This window comes from Oncorhynchus mykiss, chromosome 22 (genome assembly GCF_013265735.2).
Source record: "Oncorhynchus mykiss isolate Arlee chromosome 22, USDA_OmykA_1.1, whole genome shotgun sequence".
Classification (NCBI taxonomy): Eukaryota; Metazoa; Chordata; class Actinopteri; order Salmoniformes; family Salmonidae; genus Oncorhynchus; species Oncorhynchus mykiss.
Window position 1 is genome coordinate 3,035,813 of NC_048586.1, and position 20,974 is coordinate 3,056,786.

Genomic DNA, 20,974 nt, shown 5'->3' on the forward strand with positions numbered 1-20,974 from the left:
CCTTTCTCTGACACCGCCTGGAAAAGAGGTCCTGGATGCCAGGAAGCTTGGCCCCAGTGATGTACTGGTCCGTACACACTACCCTCTGTAGTGCCTTGTGGTCGGATCCCGAGCAGTTTCCATACCAAGCAGTGATGCAACCAGTCAGGATGCTCTCGATGGTGCAACTGTATAACTTTTTGAGGATCTGAGGACCCATGCCAAATCTTTTTAGTCTCCTGAGCGGGAATAGGAATGGTCATGCCCTCTTCACAACTGTCTTGGTGTGTTTGGAACATGATAGTTTGTGGATGAGTTGGACACCAAAGAACTTGAAGCTCTCAACCTGCTCCATTACATTCCCGTCGATGAGAATGGGGGCGTGCTCGATCCTCCTTTTCCTGTAGTTCACAATCATCTCCTTCCTCTTGATCACTTTGAGGGAGAGGTTGTTATCCTGGCACCACACGGTTATAGGTTGTCTCATCGTTGTCAGTGATCAGGCCTCCCACTGTTGTATTGTCAGCAAAATGAATGATGGTGTTGGAGTCGTGCCTGGCCATGCAGTCATGAGTGAACAGGGAGTAGCGGAGGACGCAACCCTGAGGGGCCTCTGTGTTGAGGATCAGTGTGGCAGATGTGTTGTTACCTACCCTTAACACCTGGGGGTGGCTCGTCAGGAAGTCCAGGATCCAGTTGCAGAGGGAGGTGTTTAGTCCCAGGGTCATTAGCTTAGTGATGAGCTTTGAGGGCACTATGGTATTGAACACTGAGCTGTAGTCAATGAATAACGTTGCACGTCCTGGTAATCTGTCTGGCCCTGCGGCCTTGTGAATGTTGACCTGTTTAAAGGTCTTACTCACATCGGCTACGGACAGCGTGGTCACACAGTCGTCTGTACCAGCTGATGCTCTCAAGCATGTTTCTTGCCTCGAAGTGAGCATAGAAGTAATTTAGATTGGTAGGCTTGTGGTAGGCTTGTGTCACTGGGCAGCTCGCGGCTGTGCTTCCCTTTGTAGTCTGTAATAGTTTGCAAGTCCTGCCACATCCGATGAGCATCGGAGCCGGTGTAGTACGATTCAATCTTAGTCCTGTATTGATGCTTTGCCTGTTTGATGGTTCGTCGGCGGGCATAGCGGGATGTCTGATAAGTGTCCGGGTTAGTCCCGCTCCTTGAAAGTGGCAGCTCTACCCTTTAGCTCAGCGCGAATGTTGACTGTAATCCATGGCTTCTGGTTGGGGTACGTACGTACAGTCACTGTGGTGAAAACAGTCCTGTAGCTTAGCGTCTGACCACTTCGAGTCACTGGTGTTTCCTGCTTTAGTTTTTGCTTGTAAACATGCATCAGGAAGATATAATTATGGTCAGATTTGCCAAATGGAGGGTGAGGGAGAGCTTTGTATGCGTCTCTGTGTGTGGAGTAAAGGTGGTCTAGAGTTTTTTTTCCCTCTGTTTGCACATTTAACATGCTGGTAGAAATGAGGTAAAAAGGATTTAAGTTTCCCTACATTAACGTCCCCGGCCACTAGGAGCTCTGCCTCTGGGTGAGAGTTTTCCTGTTTGCTTATAGCTCATTGAGTGCGTATTTAGTGCAAGCATCGGTTTGCGGTGGTAATAGACAGCTACGAAAAATAAAGACAAAAACTCTCTAAATGGTGTGGTCTACAGCTTACCATGAGATACTCTACCTCAGGTGAGCAAAACCTCGAGACTTCCTTAATATCAGATTTCGTGCACCAGCTAATGTTTACAAATATACACAGACCGCCACCCCTTGTCTTACCGGAGGCTGCTATTGTATCTTGCCGATGCCGCGTCAACCCCGCCAGCTGTATGTTATTCATGTCATCGTTCAGCCATGACTCGGTGAAACATAAGATATTACCGTTTTTTATGTCCCGTTGGCAGGATATTCATGATCGTAGCTGGTCTATTTTCTTATCCAATGATTGTAAATTGTCTAATAGGACTGATGGTAGAGGCAGATTACCCACTCCCCGTTGGATCCTTACAAGGCACCCCAGCCTAAGTCCCTGATATCTCTGTCTTTTTCTTATGCGAATTTCGGGAATTTTCTGTCCTGATATCTAGAAGCTCTTTTCAGTCATAGGAGACAGTGGCAGAAACATTATGTAAAAAATAAGTTACAAATAACACAAAAAAACAGACACACCATTGTGTCTACCAATGCCCCTGGGCTAATGTACATTTTGTAAAGTATTATGACAAGTCAGTGACAAAATGGTAGGAATTAACTGAGTTGGGCCTGGGTAATTGATAAGTTATTGTCTCAACGCAGCCTTAGAATGATGTGAAAGGATCCAGGTACCCAAATGATTTGGGTGGATCCCATCCTATTTATAAAACATGTTTTGTTTCCAAAAGATATTGAAATTGTCAACAAAAGTTACACCTATTGAGCTGCAATAATCATGTAGCCAGTTGTAAAGAGAAAGAATTCTGCTGAAGCATTCAATGCCACGATTCAGAGAGGGCACAGGGCCAGATAGGATGGGTCTTTTATTAGTGTCTAGCAGAGAATCAATCAGCTCTTTAAAATCCAGTTTCAACTATTCAGAGTTGCCCTTAATTTACTTCTCCAGACAAAAAAGGCTCCATTGCAAAACTAATCTGGGACTAACTTTGTTAGCTTGATGGCTAGCAGCTTAGCTAGCAGCTTAGCTAGCTAGCTAAGGTTAACGACTCTGTCAAGCAGGCTTCAACCTGTCTGTTAAGCGGGATGATGCTCTAGATCGACATGTACAACAGACAGTGTGTTCCAGTTCCCGCCAATATCCAGCAATTGAAGAGGAGTGGGACAACATTCCACAGGCCACAATCAACAGCCTGAAGGAGGTGTGTCGCTCTGCATGAGGCAAATGTTGGTCACACCAGATACTGACTGTTTTTAATATCCACGCCCCTACCTTTTTTCTAAGGTACAATATATCTGACCAACAGATGCATGTCTGTATTCCCAGTCATGTGACATCCATAGATTAAGGCCTAATGAATTTATTTCAATTGACTGACTTCCTTATATGAATGTAATGCAGTAAAAACATTGAAATTGTTGTATGTTGCGTTTATATTGATCAGTGTATATTGTATATGATCTATATAGAGCAGACATATAAACTGAACAATAAAAACAACAAACCCTCTCGAGTCATGAACATTGGTTTGTTTACTTGAAATAATACTGTAACAGTATATCCTTTTTTTTGAGAAATGCCTCTTTTTCTACATGGTTACCTTTTAGACCTGACTTTGTCTTGTGCTTTTTACGTAACTGACAGAAAAGTATTACACTACGCTTTCTGTTTTGTAAGTCTTGACTAGTTTCCCCTGAAGACGCTGCTGTGTACATATGAAAAATGAAATAGACCAGCTCTTACCATGCAGTCATGCATGATCTTATTCCAGTCTTCCCCCGTGACAATACGGAACAGAACCGTGATGGCCTTCCCTGCCGTGGAGAAGTTAGCATGCCTGTCATTGAGAAAAAATGTAAACAAATAAAGTAGCACACACACACACACACACACACACACACACACACACACACACACACACACACACACACACACACACACACACACACACACACACACACACACACACACACACACACACACACACACACACACACACACACACACACACACACACACACACACACACACACACACACACACACACACACACACACACACACACACACACGCTTTAGAGAGAATGAGTCATCGGTGTGGCTGCAGACTTCTCAAACTCCCACTATTTCTCCACTAGAGGAGGCTGTGATGGTGCCACAAATCAAATAAGTGACACTTGCTCTTCAAATCTCTACAGTAATCAGAGCGCTAACCGTGTGGAAGATAGGAGAAATGATGACTAGAAAGGAGAATGAGAGGTGAGCAGAGTCAGGCAAATGAAAGGAGAAAGGTAAAAAGGAAGAAAGGAAGGAGGAAGACTTGGAGGAGTGGGAGGAAGAGTTGAAGTTAGGAAAGAGACAGGAATAAGTGTGAAAGAGGTAAAGAAAGGGGGATAAAAACAGAAAGGAGAGAAAGGGAAGCTGTTGATGACCTGTTGATGTTCTCTCCGTATTTAACGGTTCCGAATAGGACGACTCCAGCGAAGGCGTAGCAGAGGAGGAGAAGGAACATTCCCACGATGATGAAGAAGCTTTTATACATACTGACCACGACTGTCAGCAGTAGCATCTTCAGAGTCACCTACAGACCGATTATAGCATTAAAGAGACCACCCAGCGGGCAAAATGGTTGCAGGAGTTTTGTTACCTCCTTTTTTAGCCACCAGCAACAAAACAAACGGAGGTTGTAACAGATGGTTGTAATTTGAGTTATATGATGTATTCAACCAGAAAAACAGTTTACAACTCTAAATTGCTTTTTTTTGCCTGCTGGGCAAGCTAGTAAATAGGGAAAAATATATTTTTAACAGTTTTGTTCAGTAATATGCACTGTAAGTTCCATTAGGCTTACAGTGGGCTATACTTACATGCTTCCCACAGATGGTGAAGAACCTGAAGACGATCACACACGTGCCCATCATGTAAGTATATGCATTCTACAGGAGAACACTGTGATCAGCCATTTACTAATTATACACTAATCTTCACAATATATTTAGTCATAACTCGAAAGAAGTACAGAATACTTGTTAGAAAATGCACTAGTCCCAGGAAAGAACAAGTGTTGTAAAGAATAGTTGTATATCTGTATTTATACTGTGTGTGTGTGTGTGTGTGTATATGTGTGTCCTCACCAGTAGAGCAAAGTGCAAGACTATCCAGATGACTCCCAGTATTGTCACCAGTAAATCGTAGCGGTTCCGTCTGCTCTGCCAGTACCCCGCCGGGGACATAGCTATGAACTTCATCGTCACCTGGTTACCACAACAACAAAACCCATTCGCATTGTAGTCACATTGCTTTTATAATACTGTACATTTGTCACAATCCTGCCTTGAGATCCATGTGCATAGTATTCCATGCAAATGTCCCATTGACATGCACCCAGACTCTTACCTCTAACACAAAGATAATGGTGAAGACCACTGACATGGTAGCAAGTGGCATTGTTACTGGGTCATCTACATCCCACTGAAACACACACATTTTACATAAAAGCTGATGTCCAGCACAATCCAGCACCACTCTTAAATCTCCCTCTTTAAGCTCAACTTAATTGATAGTATATACAGTGATGCACGGGTTGAAATTCATAGCGTTTATTGAGGCTAGCGTCACTTAAAATACACTGTATTTTACAAAACATTAGGAACACCTTCCTAATATTGAGATGCGCCCCCTTTTGCCCTCGGAACAGCCTCAATTTATCGGGGCATGGACTCTACAAGGTGTCGAAAGCGTTCCACAGAGATGCTGGCCCATGCTGACTCCAAAGCTTCCTACAGTTGTGTCAAGATGGCTGGATGTCCTTTGGGTGGTGGACCATTCTTGATACACATGGGAAACTGTTGACTGTGAAAAACCCAGCAGCGTTGCAGTTCTTGTTGCAAACCGGTGGGCCTGGCACCAAATACCGTACCACGTTCAAAGGTAGTTAAATATTTTGTCTTGTCCATTCACCCTCTAAATGGCACACATATACAATCCATGTCTCAATGCTTACAAATGTAACCCGTCTCCTCCCCTTCAACTACACTGATTGAAGTGGATTTAATAATAAGGGATCATAGCTTTCACCTGGATTCACCTGGTCAGTCTATGTCATGTAAAGAGTAGGTGTTCTTAATGTTTTGTACACTCAGTGTAGACACCCTTTTTTTAAATTATTGATTCACCATTTCAGATTACTTCTTGAATTGACTGACTTCAACTTGAATTGATTGCAACCTTGATTTTCACTGTATTACAATTCTGTGAAATTGCGGATGGGTGTACTGTAGGTAAGAAAATAGCTGAGCAGCACATCACTAGTAGATATAAAATGTATGTCTACATCGGACAGCCTCACCTTGACAGACAGCAGCACTGACTGGGCCAAAACCAGCACAGCGATACCCCGTTTGAAGAAGGGGTGCTGAGTGATGTCATACATCTTGGCACGGAACCCTGCATTCTCTGTTGGGGGAGAGAGGAGTGAGGATCAACACCAGACCAGACCCAAACAGCAGGGTGAATTCCAATAGCCTAAATCATTTCCTCATCACCTTTCCTTAGGAGATGATTATGATGCTTTCCAATATAGATGGAGCTCATACTATAGCTGTACAACTGAATGTTTTCTAGACCTGAACCACATTCAGTAAGCAAACGTGGAACATTGCAGATAGACATGTCATGAATAAAACTGACATGCTTCCTTATTCTATGTCAGAGAAGCATATTTACTCTACAGTATGTATTTCTAGCTCAACATTCCACAACATTGTGCCCTGCAGAACCCAAGTACCCCCAGCCATTTCACTGATACAATTAGTCAGAGAAAACAGAAATCAGACAGATTGCCTATATTTATGTTGGATTATAAAGTTGCTGGCACACACACGCGCATGGCCATGCTTCCTGGCTCAGTCACACATGCATGCACACAAACTGGTCAGTATTTCTCGATGTGCGAGTCAGTGTGTGTCAGATTATGTCCTCCTTACATTACCCGTTTATTCTATCCAGTATCATAAATAACATCTACGACCAGCGACTTATCAACTTTTACAGCCAGCAATAATATTACTTGGAAACCAACAGAAATCTCAAAATTGGATTCAGGGTTGTAATGGAAAAAAAATACTTCCAATCTTCTTGGAATAAGATCTACAGCTTGTCAGTACAGGTCTAATCTTAGTTAATTTAAAAATATGAGTCTCATACGCAGGGCCGGATTAAGAAATCATAGGCCCCTTCCCGGCACACCACCCTTTTTGTAAACAAATCCGTGCACCAATATACAATTTGATGTGTGGTGAATTTTCTGTTGAAGAAAAAGCCCCTTTCTAATAAAGCCATCATAACATTTGCGATGTGGCGTAGGCTACAGTTGAGCAGAGGAGTTTTTAGGCCTTCCACACATTTTTTAACAGTGAGAGCGGGCTCCTGGTGTTGGATAAATACATATTAGAAATAATGATGTTAAATACTATATTAAAATAAATAATAATGATGTTACTGGCCCAGTAACATTAATTTATTATGTACTTTATAAAAAAAATATATGAATCAGTTACCCAATCAAGGCAGGGCCCCCCAGTTACCAACGTGGACCCCTACATAATCTCCTGATGATTATACTGTATATACAAAATAATACAACTCTTATAGATGCCTGGTCCCTGCTTATATGCTTGACTTTGAAACATTGGCACCAAATAACATAGGGAACAAAATCCATCCTACTGTAAATCATTGTTAATACTTAATGTGTTACTGCTAATAGTCTCCTGAGTTAACAGGACAAGCATGTTAACCTCACCATTGCTTTAAGAGCAGCCTCATCATCTCTTTTCTATGCTGTATAAAACTAATGAAAGGTCATTCATAACAGGTGGATGTGAGTACCTGGTAGGCAAAATGAGACCTGTATGTACTGTATACCTGAGCTAACACTAGCTCAGCCTAAGCCCCAGTAAACACTAGCCCAGCCCCAGCAAACACTTGCTCAGCCCAAGCCCCAGTAAACACTAGCCCAGCCCCAGTAAACACGAGCTCAGCCCAAGCCCCAGTAAACACCAGCCCAGCCCCAGTAAACACTAGCTCAGCCCAAGCCCCAGTAAATACTAGCCCAGCCCCAGGAAACACTAGCTCAGCCCAAGCCCCAGTAAACACTAGCTCAGGCCAAGCCCCAGTAAACACTAGCCCAGCCCCAGTAAACACTAGCTCAGGTTAAGCCCCAGTAAACACTAGCGCAGGCCAAGCTCCAGTAAACACTAGCATGGCCCAAATAAACACTAACTCAGCCTAAGCCCCAGTAAACTAGCCCAGCCCCAGTAAACACTAGCTCAGCCCAAGCCCCAGTAAACACTAGCCCAGCCCCAGTAAACACAAGCTCAGGCCAAGCCCCAGTAAACACTAGCTCAGCCCCAGTAAATACTAGCTCAGCCCCAGTAAACACTAGCCCAGCCCCAGTAAACACTAGCTCAGGTTAAGCCCCAGTAAACACTAGCGCAGGCCAAGCTCCAGTAAACACTAGCATGGCCCAAATAAACACTAACTCAGCCCAAGCCCCAGTAAACTAGCCCAGCCCCAGTAAACACTAGCTCAGCCCCAGTAAATACTAGCTCAGCCCCAGTAAACACTAGCTCAGCCCAAGCCCCAGTAAACACTAGCCCAGCCCCAGTAAACACTAGCTCAGGCCAAGCCCCAGTAAACACTAGCCCAGCACCAGTAAACACTAGCTCAGCCCAAGCAAACACTAGCTCAGCCCAAGCCCCAGTAAACACTAGCCCAACCCCAGTAAACACTAGCTCAGAGTGGAGAGAGGAGTGAGGATCAACACCAGACCAGACCCAAACAGCAGGGTGAATTCCAATAGCCTAAATCATTTCCTCATCACCTTTCCTTAGGAAATGATTATGATGCTTTCCAATATAGATGGAGCTCATACTAAGCCCAAGTAAACTAGCCCAGCCCCAGTAAACACTAGCTCAGCCCAAGCCCCAGTAAACACTAGCCCAGGCCCAGTAAACACAAGCTCAGGACAAGCCCAAGTAAACACTAGCTCAGCCCCAGTAAACACTAGCTCAGCCCCAGTAAACACTAGCTTAGCCCAAGCCCCAGTAAACACTAGCCCAACCCCAGTAAACACTAGCTCAGTCCAAGCCCCAGTAAACACTAGCCCAGCCCCAGTAAACACTAGCCCAGTCCCAGTTAACACTAGCTCAGCCCAAGCCCCAAAAACACTAGCCCAGCCCAAGAAAACACTAGCCCAGCCTAAACCCCAGTAAACACAAGCTCAGCCCAAGCCCCAGTAAATACTAGCCCAAACTAAACCCCAGTAAACACTAGCCCCAGTAAACACAATCTCATCCCAAGCCCCAGTAAACACTAGCCCAGCCCCAGTAAACAGTAGCCCAGCCCCAGTAAACACTAGCCCAGCCCCAGTAAACACTAGCCCAGCCCAAGTAAAAACTAGCCCAGAACCAGTAAACACTAGTCAAGCCCATGCCCCAGCAAACACTAGCCCAGCCCAAGCCCCAGTAAACAATAGCCCAGCCCCAGTAAACACTAGCCCAGCCCCAGTAAACACTAGTCAAGCCCAAGCCCCAGTAAACACTAGCTCAGGCCAAGCTCCAGTAAACACTAGCCCAGACCAAATAAACACAAGCTCAGCCCAAGACCCAGTAAACACTAGCTCAGCCCCAGTAAACACTAGCTCAGCCCAAGACCCAGTAAACACTAGCCCAGCCCCAATAAACACAAGCTCAGGACAAGCCCCAGTAAACACTAGCTCAGGCCAAGCTCCAGTAAACACTAGCCCAGACCAAATAAACACAAGCTCAGCCCCAGTAAACACTAGCTCAGCCCAAGCCCCAGTAAACACTAGCCAAACCCCAGTAAACACTAGCTTAGCCCAAACCCCAGTAAACACTATCCCAGCCCTAGTAAACACTTGCTCAGCCCAAGCCCCAGTAAACACTAGCCCAGACCCAGTAAACAATAGCCCCAGCCCCAGTAAACACTAGCCCAGCCCCAATAAACACAAGCTCAGGACAAGCCCCAGTAAACACTAGCTCAGGCCAAGCTCCAGTAAACACTAGCCCAGACCAAATAAACACAAGCTCAGCCCAAGACCCAGTAAACACTAGCTCAGCCCCAGTAAACACTAGCTCAGCCCAAGACCCAGTAAACACTAGCCCAGCCCCAATAAACACAAGCTCAGGACAAGCCCCAGTAAACACTAGCTCAGGCCAAGCTCCAGTAAACACTAGCCCAGACCAAATAAACACAAGCTCAGCCCAAGACCCAGTAAACACTAGCTCAGCCCAAGCCCCAGTAAACACTAGCCCAACCCCAGTAAACACTAGCTTAGCCCAAACCCCAGTAAACACTATCCCAGCCCTAGTAAACACTAGCCAAGCCCCAGTAAACACTTGCTCAGCCCAAGCCCCAGTAAACACTAGCCCAGACCCAGTAAACAATAGCCCCAGCCCCAGTAAACACTAGCCCAGCCCCAATAAACACAAGCTCAGGACAAGCCCCAGTAAACACTAGCTCAGGCCAAGCTCCAGTAAACACTAGCCCAGACCAAATAAACACAAGCTCAGCCCAAGACCCAGTAAACACTAGCTCAGCCCAAGCCCCAGTAAACACTAGCCCAACCCCATTAAACACTAGCTTAGCCCAAACCCCAGTAAACACTATCCCAGCCCTAGTAAACACTAGCCAAGCCCCAGTAAACACTTGCTCAGCCCAAGCCCCAGTAAACACTAGCCCAGACCCAGTAAACAATAGCCCCAGCCCCAGTAAATGCTAGCCCAGCACAAGACCCAGTAAATGCTAGCCCAGCCCCAGTAAACACTATCCCAGCCCCAGTAAACAGTAGCCCAGACCCAGTAAACACTAGCCCCATCCCAGTAAACACCAGCCCAGCACTAGACCCAGTAAACACTAGCCCAGCCCCAGTAAACACTAGCCCAGCCCCAGTAAACACTATCCCAGCCCCAGTAAACACTATCCCAGCCCCAGTAAACACTAGCCAAGCCCCAGTAAACACTAGCCAAGCCCCAGTAAACACTAGCCAAGCCCCAGTAAACACTAGCCAAGCCCCAGTAAACACTATCCCAGCTCCAGTAAACACTAGCTTAGCCCAAGCCCCAGTAAACTCTAGCCCAGCCCCAGTAAACACTAGCTCAGCCCAAGCCCCAGTAAACACTAGCCCAGCCCCAGTAAACACTAGCTCAGCCCAAGCCCCAGATAAAACACTAGCCCAGCCCCAGTAAACACTAGCTCAGCCCAAGCACCAGATAAAACACTAGCCCAGCCCCAGTAAACACTAGCCCAGGCCAAGCCCCAGTAAACACTAGCCCAGCTCCAGTAAACGCTAGCTCAGCCCAAGCCCCAGATAAAACACTAGCCCAGCCCCAGTAAACACTAGCTCAGCCCAAGCCCCAGATAAAACACTAGCCCAGCCCCAGTAAACACTAGCTCATTCCAAGCCCAAATAAACACTAGCCAAGCCCCAGTAAACACTTGCTCAGCCCAAGCCCCAGTAAACACTATCCCAGCCCCAGTAAACACTAGCCCAGACCCAGTAAACACTAGCCCAGACCCAGTAAACAATAGCCCCAGCCCCAGTAAATGCTAGCCCAGCACAAGACCCAGTAAATGCTAGCCCAGCCCCAGTAAACAGCAGCCCAGCCCCAGACCCAGTAAACACTAGCCCCATCCCAGTTAACACCAGCCCAGCACTAGACCCAGTAAACACTAGCCTAGCCCCAGTAAACACTAGCCCAGCCCCAGTAAACACTATCCCAGCCCCAGTAAACACTAGCCAAGCCCCAGTAAACACTAGCCAAGCCCCAGTAAACACTATCCCAGCTCCAGTAAACACTAGCTTAGCCCAAGCCCCAGTAAACTCTAGCCCAGCCCCAGTAAACACTAGCTCAGCCCAAGCCCCAGTAAACACTATCCCAATCCCAAACCGAGTAAACAATAGCCTCAGCCCCAGTAAACACTAGCCCAGCCCTTATTCTGCAGCCTCAGCCAATGCTAGCCCATCCCCAGTCCAGTATAACGCAACATCTCAATCAACCAATAGATTTTAACAGCAAGATTCATCAGCTGTCTCTCTACCGCAATGTTAAGTGTGCAGAATGCAGACACTTCTGAATAGAGAGGAGGAACCGGAAACGATTTGGCCAAGCGAGCCTCCCTTAGCTCCCTAACACTGGGTTGAGCTGCACATTGAGTAAGTGTGTGTGAGTAAGTGAGTCAGGCCAGAGCCTAAGGTTTTTGGATGTGGATCAGAGTGGAGATTAACATAGTTCTACCCAGCAGAGCCGCTGACTAAGACCGAATCATTGATTTTCTCTTTGCTCTGTACTAACTGGCTATGTGGTGCCTATTCCCTCCCCTGATTCCCATGCACTTCTCCTTTCATTCCCCTGTTCTTCTTCTCACTCCTTCACATATACACCTCTGCAGTTAAAACAGCATAACAAGCTGTGTAGATCAGTCTGTGTATTACCATGCTGAGGATGGTACGATCTAACTGGGTGAAGGATTTGTTTGTCAAGAGGAAGTGACCTCGGCAAAGAGCTGAGTTGGGATGCTCAATTAGATCAGTAGAAGCGATCGATCATTAATATAACTTATACTCTTGTTGAAAACAGTTCATTCTCTGTGTGTGGGCGTGTGTGTGTATTTGTCTGTGAGGACTCTAGTCTTTGCGTAATGAAATAGTGTATAAGTTCTACTCTATCACAGGGGGTGGGTTAGTGGATGAGTTCTGAGCATTTTAATGTCACTAGAGAGTCAGTGATTTAAAACTCTGTCGCTGGTCAGAGGAGACAGAGAGCTTATTAGGACACAGTAGACAAGAGATATGAGAAGAGAAAATAGAAGAGAAGAGCGAGAGAGCGAAACAGACATTTTATTTATTCTCTCTCACACACCTGGTCGTGGGGGGAGGTGGAGAGGCTGGGCTATCTTCAGTCGACTCTTCAGGTCCTCCCACCTCCTCTGGTCCACTGTCAGCAGAGCAGTACCCTGGGGAGGAAAAATACACACACAGACCCAGGTCTTATGACGGCGTTATAAAGGCTTTATGAATACATCTGAGAGGAACACCAATCATTATCGTCAGGAAGGTGTGCAAGGCAGGTCACCCGGGATACAAGTCAGTATTCGAGGTGTACAGTCTCCAGCTACGCCATGCCAGTACATGATTGTGTTCAACTTTGTTGAAACTGGGAAAAACGCACAGAGCACAGAATTGTGCTCTCTTGGATCTTGGATCTCTTACCTTGTTCTCATTGAAGTTAGCGATGACCACTCCGACAAACAGAGTGAGTCCAATCATACAGCCCAGAAAGACAAACACATGGATGTAGATACCATGTATCTGCAGGGAGAGACAAAGGTGTGTCATTACTTCTTACAATGTATGTAGGGTCCAGTATTATCATCAAGCAGAGAGGGGAAGAGAGAGAGAGAGGAAGAGGGGAAGAAAGAGAGAGAGAGAGAGAGCGAGAGAAGAGAGAAGAAAGTGAGGAGAGAAGAAAGTGAGGAGAGAGATACAGACAGACAGAAAGAGAGAGAGAGACAAAGTCAGAGATACAGAGAGAGAGAGAAAGAGAGAGAGGCCGAGGCAAAGAGACAGTAAATGTGTGTACCGGTCCGACGCGGTGAATGATGACATCACGGACCTCCACCCAGCCTTTGAGTGACAGGACCTCAAACAAAGCCAGCATGGCATTACCCACATTGTCAAAATTAAAGTTGCGAGGGTTGGCCCTGAAAAAAAAGTATTATAATTAAAACATACTTTATGTAGTGAGTAGAACTATAGTAATGACACCATCATTACTCATGGTCCTGGAGGGCTACAGTGTGTGCAAGGTTTAGTGCCAGCCCAGCACTATATATGTTTCAGCCAATCCTAATCACTCACCACACTCTTGGCACCCAGAAGCCAGGCTTCTTCTCTCCTGGTCTTAGTTTGAGATTGAGGTTTTTAGACACACTCACGTTGATCCGGAAGATTCCATGGCAGTCCTCCTACAAACAACCAGAGAGCACAGATGTCACTACACCATGCAAATTGAATGGGTAGAATGGACATACAGTAGATGGTACGAGATGTCATAATGACAATGTTCTGATTTAAATCAGATTTTCTGGTTTCATCAATATCAAATAACTACATTACAACAATTTGTTTTAGGAATCCATCATTTAAAATAGTACGCCCAATATGGCCATGGCTTTTAATGGAAATTTCTGCTCTTCTATGTTTGGAAAAATCAATTTTGTAAAGAGCTTGGTCATACCCGAAGGAATACGTGGGGGTCATTGCACTTGGCTAGTTTTCCAGCAAAGAGCTGGACGCCGAAGCTTGCAAACACCAGCATTAGTGTCAGGAGCAGGATGGAGACCTATAACACACACACAGACACATTCAAGTAAAAAGGAAGAAATGGAAACCTGTGAGTGTGTGCGCGTGTTTTCGCGTGTGTGTTTGTGTGTGTTAGATCAATAGAGGGTTATAGACAGCCAGGGCTTTCCCACGCAGTCAAATAGCCTCTGGGCTGCTGGGCAGATCTGTAGGGTGTGAGAGAACACAGAGGGCAGAGGAAACCTCACATTCAGCATCTTACAGTAATCTACTCTACAAAGTTAGGTCAAACTTTGTCAAAATAATCACTTCATGTCTGTGTGTCTCATATGGAGCATTTCCACAATCAGGCTTAGCTCCAGAGTTTGGTCCAAAATGTATCCACTGTGTATACATGTAAAGTGTATGCGAGTGTTTTTACTTAGTGTGGTTCAACTGTCCACAATGGGCCTGATCCAGAGTTGAGATGAGCACAGACCACTCAGACTATAGCATAAGTCATTAATTGATGTCAATGGAAACTTGAGTTAAGCAGGTGGAGCTAAAGTAAGAATGTGGCTCAATGCGCATGTAATTGTGCATTCATGTGCATTTCTGTCTGTCCGAGTATGTGTATGCTTACAAGCCTGTGTATGTGTCTCTTAGTGTGTGCATCTACAAGTGCAAGTTTTCACACTGTGTGTGCGTGCTTGTGTGGCCACCACTAACCAGGAAAATCTCCTTGAAACCCTTGATGACCTCCCGCACCACCTTCCTCATCTGGGGCACCAGTTTAAAGATGCGAAGGGGGCGAAGACACCTCAGCATCATCAGCAGCTGAGCCCCAGACTCCGGAGGCACGTTAGGAGGCAGCCAACACAGGAAGATCAGACTACACTGGAAGAGAGAAAGAAAGGAAGGGAGAGAGAGGGGGAAGATGAAAAGGAAGATGATGGAGAGAATGAAAAAGGGGGGAGAGAGAGAGGAAGAAGGAGGAAGAGGGAAGGAGATGGTGGGGAGGGAGGGAGGTCATTAGAAACGCAGATCCTGACCTGACCTTTCTAATCAAACAGTAAAATGACAAAGCCCATCGGACACACTGCGTTGCCCTTTGCATGCTATACAAAGCTAAGAACACACTCATATAACACCACTAATTTTAACTACACCATCCCACAGGCCCTCTGGCAGTAACATTGTCAATTGACACCTATAGAACAAAACTCATTTAGGTAGGAGGAGGCAACAGAGCTAGGCAGGCAGGGAGGTGAGCCCCCCCCCCCGCCCCATAAGTAATGGTAAGGTAAACCTTGGACCACTGTCTGTGTGGAGTGTGCCTGTCAGAGCTATTACAATTCAATTCTCTCCCATCTCTCATGCAATTATATCATCTATATGCAAATTATATTCCCAAACAAGAAAGGGAAGTTGTTTTGAAAGACGGCCTAAAAAAACTAACAGCTCACAAAAAAAACAAGAAAATAAATTATGATCGACGCATCCCGACGAAATGAAGTTGATCATCAGTCATTAAAAAGCTATCTTCAAAAGTTTCACTGCGTCATCTTCCCGAACTCATTAGCAATAGCGTTAATCAAACAGAGTCTGCTTATTCTCACATGAAGAATGTATCTTTTCATTACTCTAACAAAAGGCATATTATGTCCACTCCAAAGTCACATGGGAGTACCCTTTATGGGAGACAGAGGTCTAGAATCATCAAGGTGTATTCCAGAGGAATATACTTTACTTGGAAAGCCAGTCAGAGACCATGCTTTCTTTAGGTAAATATCAAAAACATCCTGTAAGAATCTCCCGTTGCACAACATTTCCCCTAAGCTGGCAAAACTGGTTGCAATTACATATTGTGATACCTGATGCGTTGTGAGCTTTCTGGCGCAAAATGGCTGCCGTGGCATCACCCATATATTGGTGGTGGTTGAGGTGAGTTTTCCACACACAATGTAAAGTTCTTTGATTATCAGTAAAAAAAAAAGTGCTATATGAATCCAAATCCATGAACTTACGAGGTAGATGAAGATGTCCATGACTCCTCCAAAGTCTCTGATGACGGCTGTGGGAGTAAAGAACAGGCCGTCCGCCATGATCTTCAGGTTCAGCTCGATACTCATGAAGATGACAAAGACATACTCTCCTATCTGAAACACACCAGACATTAGGTTCCAATAAATATTTGATTTATTTATTCATTCAACCTTTATGTATTCAGGTTGAAGCCTTGTCCTCATCATCTCTACACTATAAAATCCCCATCAGAGAAGCCTTTGGAATGACCCTTTTTGGTTTCAGGTACATGGAACCCAGAAGGGTTCTCCTATGGGCCCAGCCAAAGAACCCTTTTAGTGTGTAGACCGTCATCTCTGGGACCGGGATAAAGTTAGCAGCACAAAAAAAATTTGCACAGTACGTAACTCTGTACAATAAGTTGTATCTACTGTTTACTGAACAATAATATATACACATTTTTTTTTTTTTTTTAAATGAACCACTGGAAAAGAGTCCTCCATTCGCTACTCAAGTGCATTGATGACATGTATTTATTTCCGCTGCCTCTGTTTAGAGACAGGGGCATGATAATGGTCCATTCTAAATCAAAACAAATTTCACACATATATTATTTAGTACAGTACCAGTCAAAAGTTTGGACACACCTATTCATTCAAGGGATATTCTTTATTTTTTTTTTACTATTTTCTACATTGTAGAATAATAGTGAAGACAACAAAACTATGTAACAAAAAAACCCATACAGAATCATATATTAACAGATTTTTTTAAACAAATCTAAATCTATGTTGTATTATTCAAAGTCGCCACCCTTTTCCTTGATAACATGCCCAGTTACACTTGCCTAGTTAAATAAAGGTTAAATAAACATTTTAATAACAAAAAAATAAAATAATTTGCACACTCTTGGAATTCTCTCAACCAGCTTCAACTGAAATACTTTTCCAACAGTCTTGAAGGAGTTCCCACATATGCTGAACACTTGTTGGCTGCTTTTCCTTCACTCTGCAGTCTGACTCATCCCAAACCATCTCAATTGGCTTGAGGCCGGTTGATCATGGAGGCCGGGTCATCTGATGCAGCACTCCATCACTCTCCTTCTTGATCAAATAGCCCTTACACAGCCTGGAGGTTGTGTAAGACACTGCTGTTGGAACTAAAAATCACAAATTTCCCCCGGTCTAATGTCCATTGCTCGTGTTTCTTGGCCCAAGCAAGTCTAATCTTCTTATTGGTGTCCTTTAGAAGTGGTTTATTTGCAGCAATTCGACCATGAAGGCCTGATCCAAACAGTCTCCTCTGAACCGTTCATGTTGAGATGTGTCTGTTACTTGAACTCTTTGAAGCATTTACTTGGACTGCAATCTGAGGTGCAGTTAACTCTAATGAACTTATCCTCTGCAACAGAGGTAACTCTGGGTCTTCCATTCCTGTGGGGGTTGTCACGTGTGCTCCCTCTCTGGCCTTTAGGTCACCAGGCTGCTCATTATGGCGCACACCTTTCACCATCGTTACGTGCATTATGACACTCACCTGGACTCCATCATCTCTCTGATTACCTGCCCTATATATGTCACTCCCTTTGGTTCCTTCCCCAGGCGTCATTGTTTCTGTTTCAGATTCATGTCTGTGCGTTGTTCGTGTGTCTGGTTTTGTATTATGTTTTCATTTATTTATTGAATGATTCACTCCCTGAACTTGCTTCCCGACTCTCAGCGCACACTCAGCGTTACAGCGGTCCTCAAGAGAGCCAGTTTCATCAGAGTGCTTGATGGTTTTTGCGACTGCACTTGAAGAAACTTTAAAAGTTCTTGAAATATTCCATATTGACTGACCTTTATATGTTAAAGTAATGATGGACTGTCATTTCTCTTTGCTTATTTGAGCTGTTCTTGCCATAATATGGACTTGGTCTTTTTCCAAATAGGGCTATCTTCTGTATACCACCCCTACCTTGTCACAACACAACTGATTGGCTCAAATAATTAAGAAGGAAATAAATTCCACAAATTAATTTAACAAGGCACACCTTTTCATTGAAATGCTACCTCATGAATTTAGTTGAGAGAATGCCAAGAGCTGTCGTCAAGGCAAAGGGTGGCTACTTGAAAAATCTCAAATATAAAATATATTTTCATTTGTTGTGTAATGGGTGACAATATTAGTCTATCAATTGTAAATGATATATTATCACTTGTGAATGATGCCCAGCTTAAGGCAGTGCATTACCTTTTTTGCAACTTTTTCAAATCATAGTCGTACACCTCATGTAGCCCATAGGCCTATATGTTCTGTTAAAATTAAGCACCTTACATCTGCTTTACAATGGGTGTAGAGCCTAACTGGCATACCTACACGGTGTGTGAGTTTCAAGTTTTGGGAAGATTATTCTCACCATAGAAATGCACCTTCATAAAAAAAGCATTACATGCATAATGACTTTTGTTGTTACTTTTGAGATTGGTGTTTTCCTGCTATAGGCACATTTGCTTTTGTACTAGTAGATTGACATAGGCCAGTGCTTTTGCTGTTCATTAGCCCTACTCAACTTGATGGCTGACAAAAATCATTAGAGTTGCATCATGCAGCCTTAGAATGTAATAAAAATCTAAACATATAGCCCAACATTGAAATAACTTTAAATGAAGCATATAGGGGTAGCTGTTTCTTTGTTAACAGCTCAACACACAATAGCTGCATGTGTGCACTCCCTCAAATCGTTTGGAGAAAATATCCTTTCTATTTCATTCATCGATGTTCAATTGCATTCTTCATTCTATAAAAATAATAGAAAATAATGCCATAGAATTATAAGTAAATCTTGTCTGCTAAATGAACTAGTGTAGCCCACATGTAACAGTTTTATTGTGGTGAAGGAGAGGCGGACCAAAACGCAGCGAGGTTATATTGATTCATGTTTAATAACAAAAAGAAAAACACGAACACTACAAAACAATAAACGTGGAAAACCAAAAACAGCCCTATCTGGTGCAAAACACAGAGACAGGAACAATCACCCACAAACACACAGTGAAACCCAGGCTACCTAAGTATGATTCTCAATCAGAGACAACTAATGACACCTGCCTCTGATTGAGAACCATACTAGGCCGAAACGTAGAAATACCCAAAACATAGAAAAACAAACATAGACTGCCCACCCCAACTCACGCCCTGACCATACTAAATAATGACAAAACAAAGGAAATACAGGTCAGAATGTGACACCACATCCATATGGCATAGCCAGATCGGGGTCTAACCTAAGTACAACTCAGAGTATGTTATTCTGTTCTTCTGAAATAGACTACATTTTCTTCATATCATGTTTCTTTAGACCTGTCTAAAATACATTATGTATTTATTGGGATGGTGTATGCTATATTACATGGATTTATTAGACTTTTTACAATTTAGATGTTCCAAAGGTCTGCATCAGTGGATATATAGGCTTTTTTTTTTTTTTGAACTTGGTTGGTTAGCTACCTGCAGATTTATGCAGGGTAGTAACGTTATGAATTGGGATTATGGTTAATTGTTTAGTTAGCTAGCTACATATCTAAACAAAAGACTCCATCTATGCAAGTAACCTTTTCAATAGAATGTTCATGAGGTCACTGTGACAACTGTCATTAGACATACAGTGCCTTGCGAAAGTATTCGGCCCCCTTGAACTTTGCGACCTTGTGCCACATTTCAGGCTTCAAACATAAAGATATAAAACTGTATTTTTTTGTGAAGAATCAACAACAAGTGGGACAAAATCATGAAGTGGAACAACATTTATTGGATATTTCAAACTTTTTTAACAAATCAAAAACTGAAAAATTGGGCGTGCAAAACTTTTCAGCCCCCTTAAGTTAATACTTTGTAGCGCCACCTTTTGCTGCGATTACAGCTGTAAGTCGCTTGGGGTATGTCTCTATCAGTTTTGCACATCGAGAGACTGAAATGTTTTCCCATTCCTCCTTGCAAAACAGCTCGAGCTCAGTGAGGTTGGATGGAGAGCATTTGTGAACAGCAGTTTTCAGTTCTTTCCACAGATTCTCGATTGGATTCAGGTCTGGACTTTGACTTGGCCATTCTAACACCTGGATATGTTTATTTTTGAACCATTCCATTGTAGATTTTGCTTTATGTTTTGGATCATTGTCTTGTTGGAAGACAAATCTCCGTCCCAGTCTCAGGTCTTTTGCAGACTCCATCAGGTTTTCTTCCAGAATGGTCCTGTATTTGGCTCCATCCATCTTCCCATCAATTTTAACCATCTTCCCTGTCCCTGCTGAAGAAAAGCAGGCCCAAACCATGATGCTGCCACCACCATGTTTGACAGTGGGGATGGTGTGTTCAGGGTGATGAGCTGTGTTGCTTTTACGCCAAACATAACGTTTTGCATTGTTGCCAAAAAGTTCAATTTTGGTTTCATCTGACCAGAGCACCTTCTTCCACATGTTTGGTGTGTCTCCCAGGTGGCTTGTGGCAAACTTTAAACGACACTTTTTATGGATATCTTTAAGAAATGGCTTTCTTCTTGCCACTCTTCCATAAAGGCCAGATTTGTGCAATATACGACTATTGTTGTCCTATGGACAGAGTCTCCCACCTCAGCTGTAGATCTCTGCAGTTCATCCAGAGTGATCATGGGCCTCTTGGCTGCATCTCTGATCAGTCTTCTCCTTGTATGAGCTGAAAGTTTAGAGGGACGGCTAGGTCTTGGAAGATTTGCAGTGGTCTGATACTCCTTCCATTTCAATATTATCGCTTGCACAGTGCTCCTTGGGATGTTTAAAGGAAATCTTTTTGTATCCAAATCCGGCTTTAAACTTCTTCACAACAGTATCTCGGACCTGCCTGGTGTGTTCCTTGTTCTTCATGATGCTCTCCGCGCTTTTGACGGACCTCTGAGACTATCACAGTGCAGGTGCATTTATACGGAGACTTGATTACA

The 20,974-nt window shown here is 44.0% G+C and overlaps 1 protein-coding gene across 6 annotated transcripts in view; it reads right to left on the minus strand.

Moving 5' to 3' along the window:
• The window catches only part of nalcn (sodium leak channel, non-selective), a 295,191-nt gene that overhangs the window by 18,963 nt on the left and 255,254 nt on the right, over window positions 1-20,974 (minus strand). For all 6 annotated transcript variants that reach the window (XM_036958513.1, XM_036958511.1, XM_036958509.1 and 3 more), the window contains 13 exons: window positions 16,026-16,157; window positions 14,728-14,895; window positions 13,955-14,059; window positions 13,576-13,682; window positions 13,298-13,418; window positions 12,928-13,026; window positions 12,578-12,671; window positions 5,983-6,089; window positions 5,031-5,105; window positions 4,769-4,888; window positions 4,502-4,570; window positions 4,067-4,215; window positions 3,379-3,472 (listed from right to left, as the gene is read on the minus strand). In XM_036958513.1, the coding sequence (XP_036814408.1) occupies window positions 3,379-3,472; window positions 4,067-4,215; window positions 4,502-4,570; window positions 4,769-4,888; window positions 5,031-5,105; window positions 5,983-6,089; window positions 12,578-12,671; window positions 12,928-13,026; window positions 13,298-13,418; window positions 13,576-13,682; window positions 13,955-14,059; window positions 14,728-14,895; window positions 16,026-16,157 (1,440 nt within the window). The remainder of the gene's footprint in view (window positions 1-3,378; window positions 3,473-4,066; window positions 4,216-4,501; window positions 4,571-4,768; window positions 4,889-5,030; window positions 5,106-5,982; window positions 6,090-12,577; window positions 12,672-12,927; window positions 13,027-13,297; window positions 13,419-13,575; window positions 13,683-13,954; window positions 14,060-14,727; window positions 14,896-16,025; window positions 16,158-20,974) is intronic.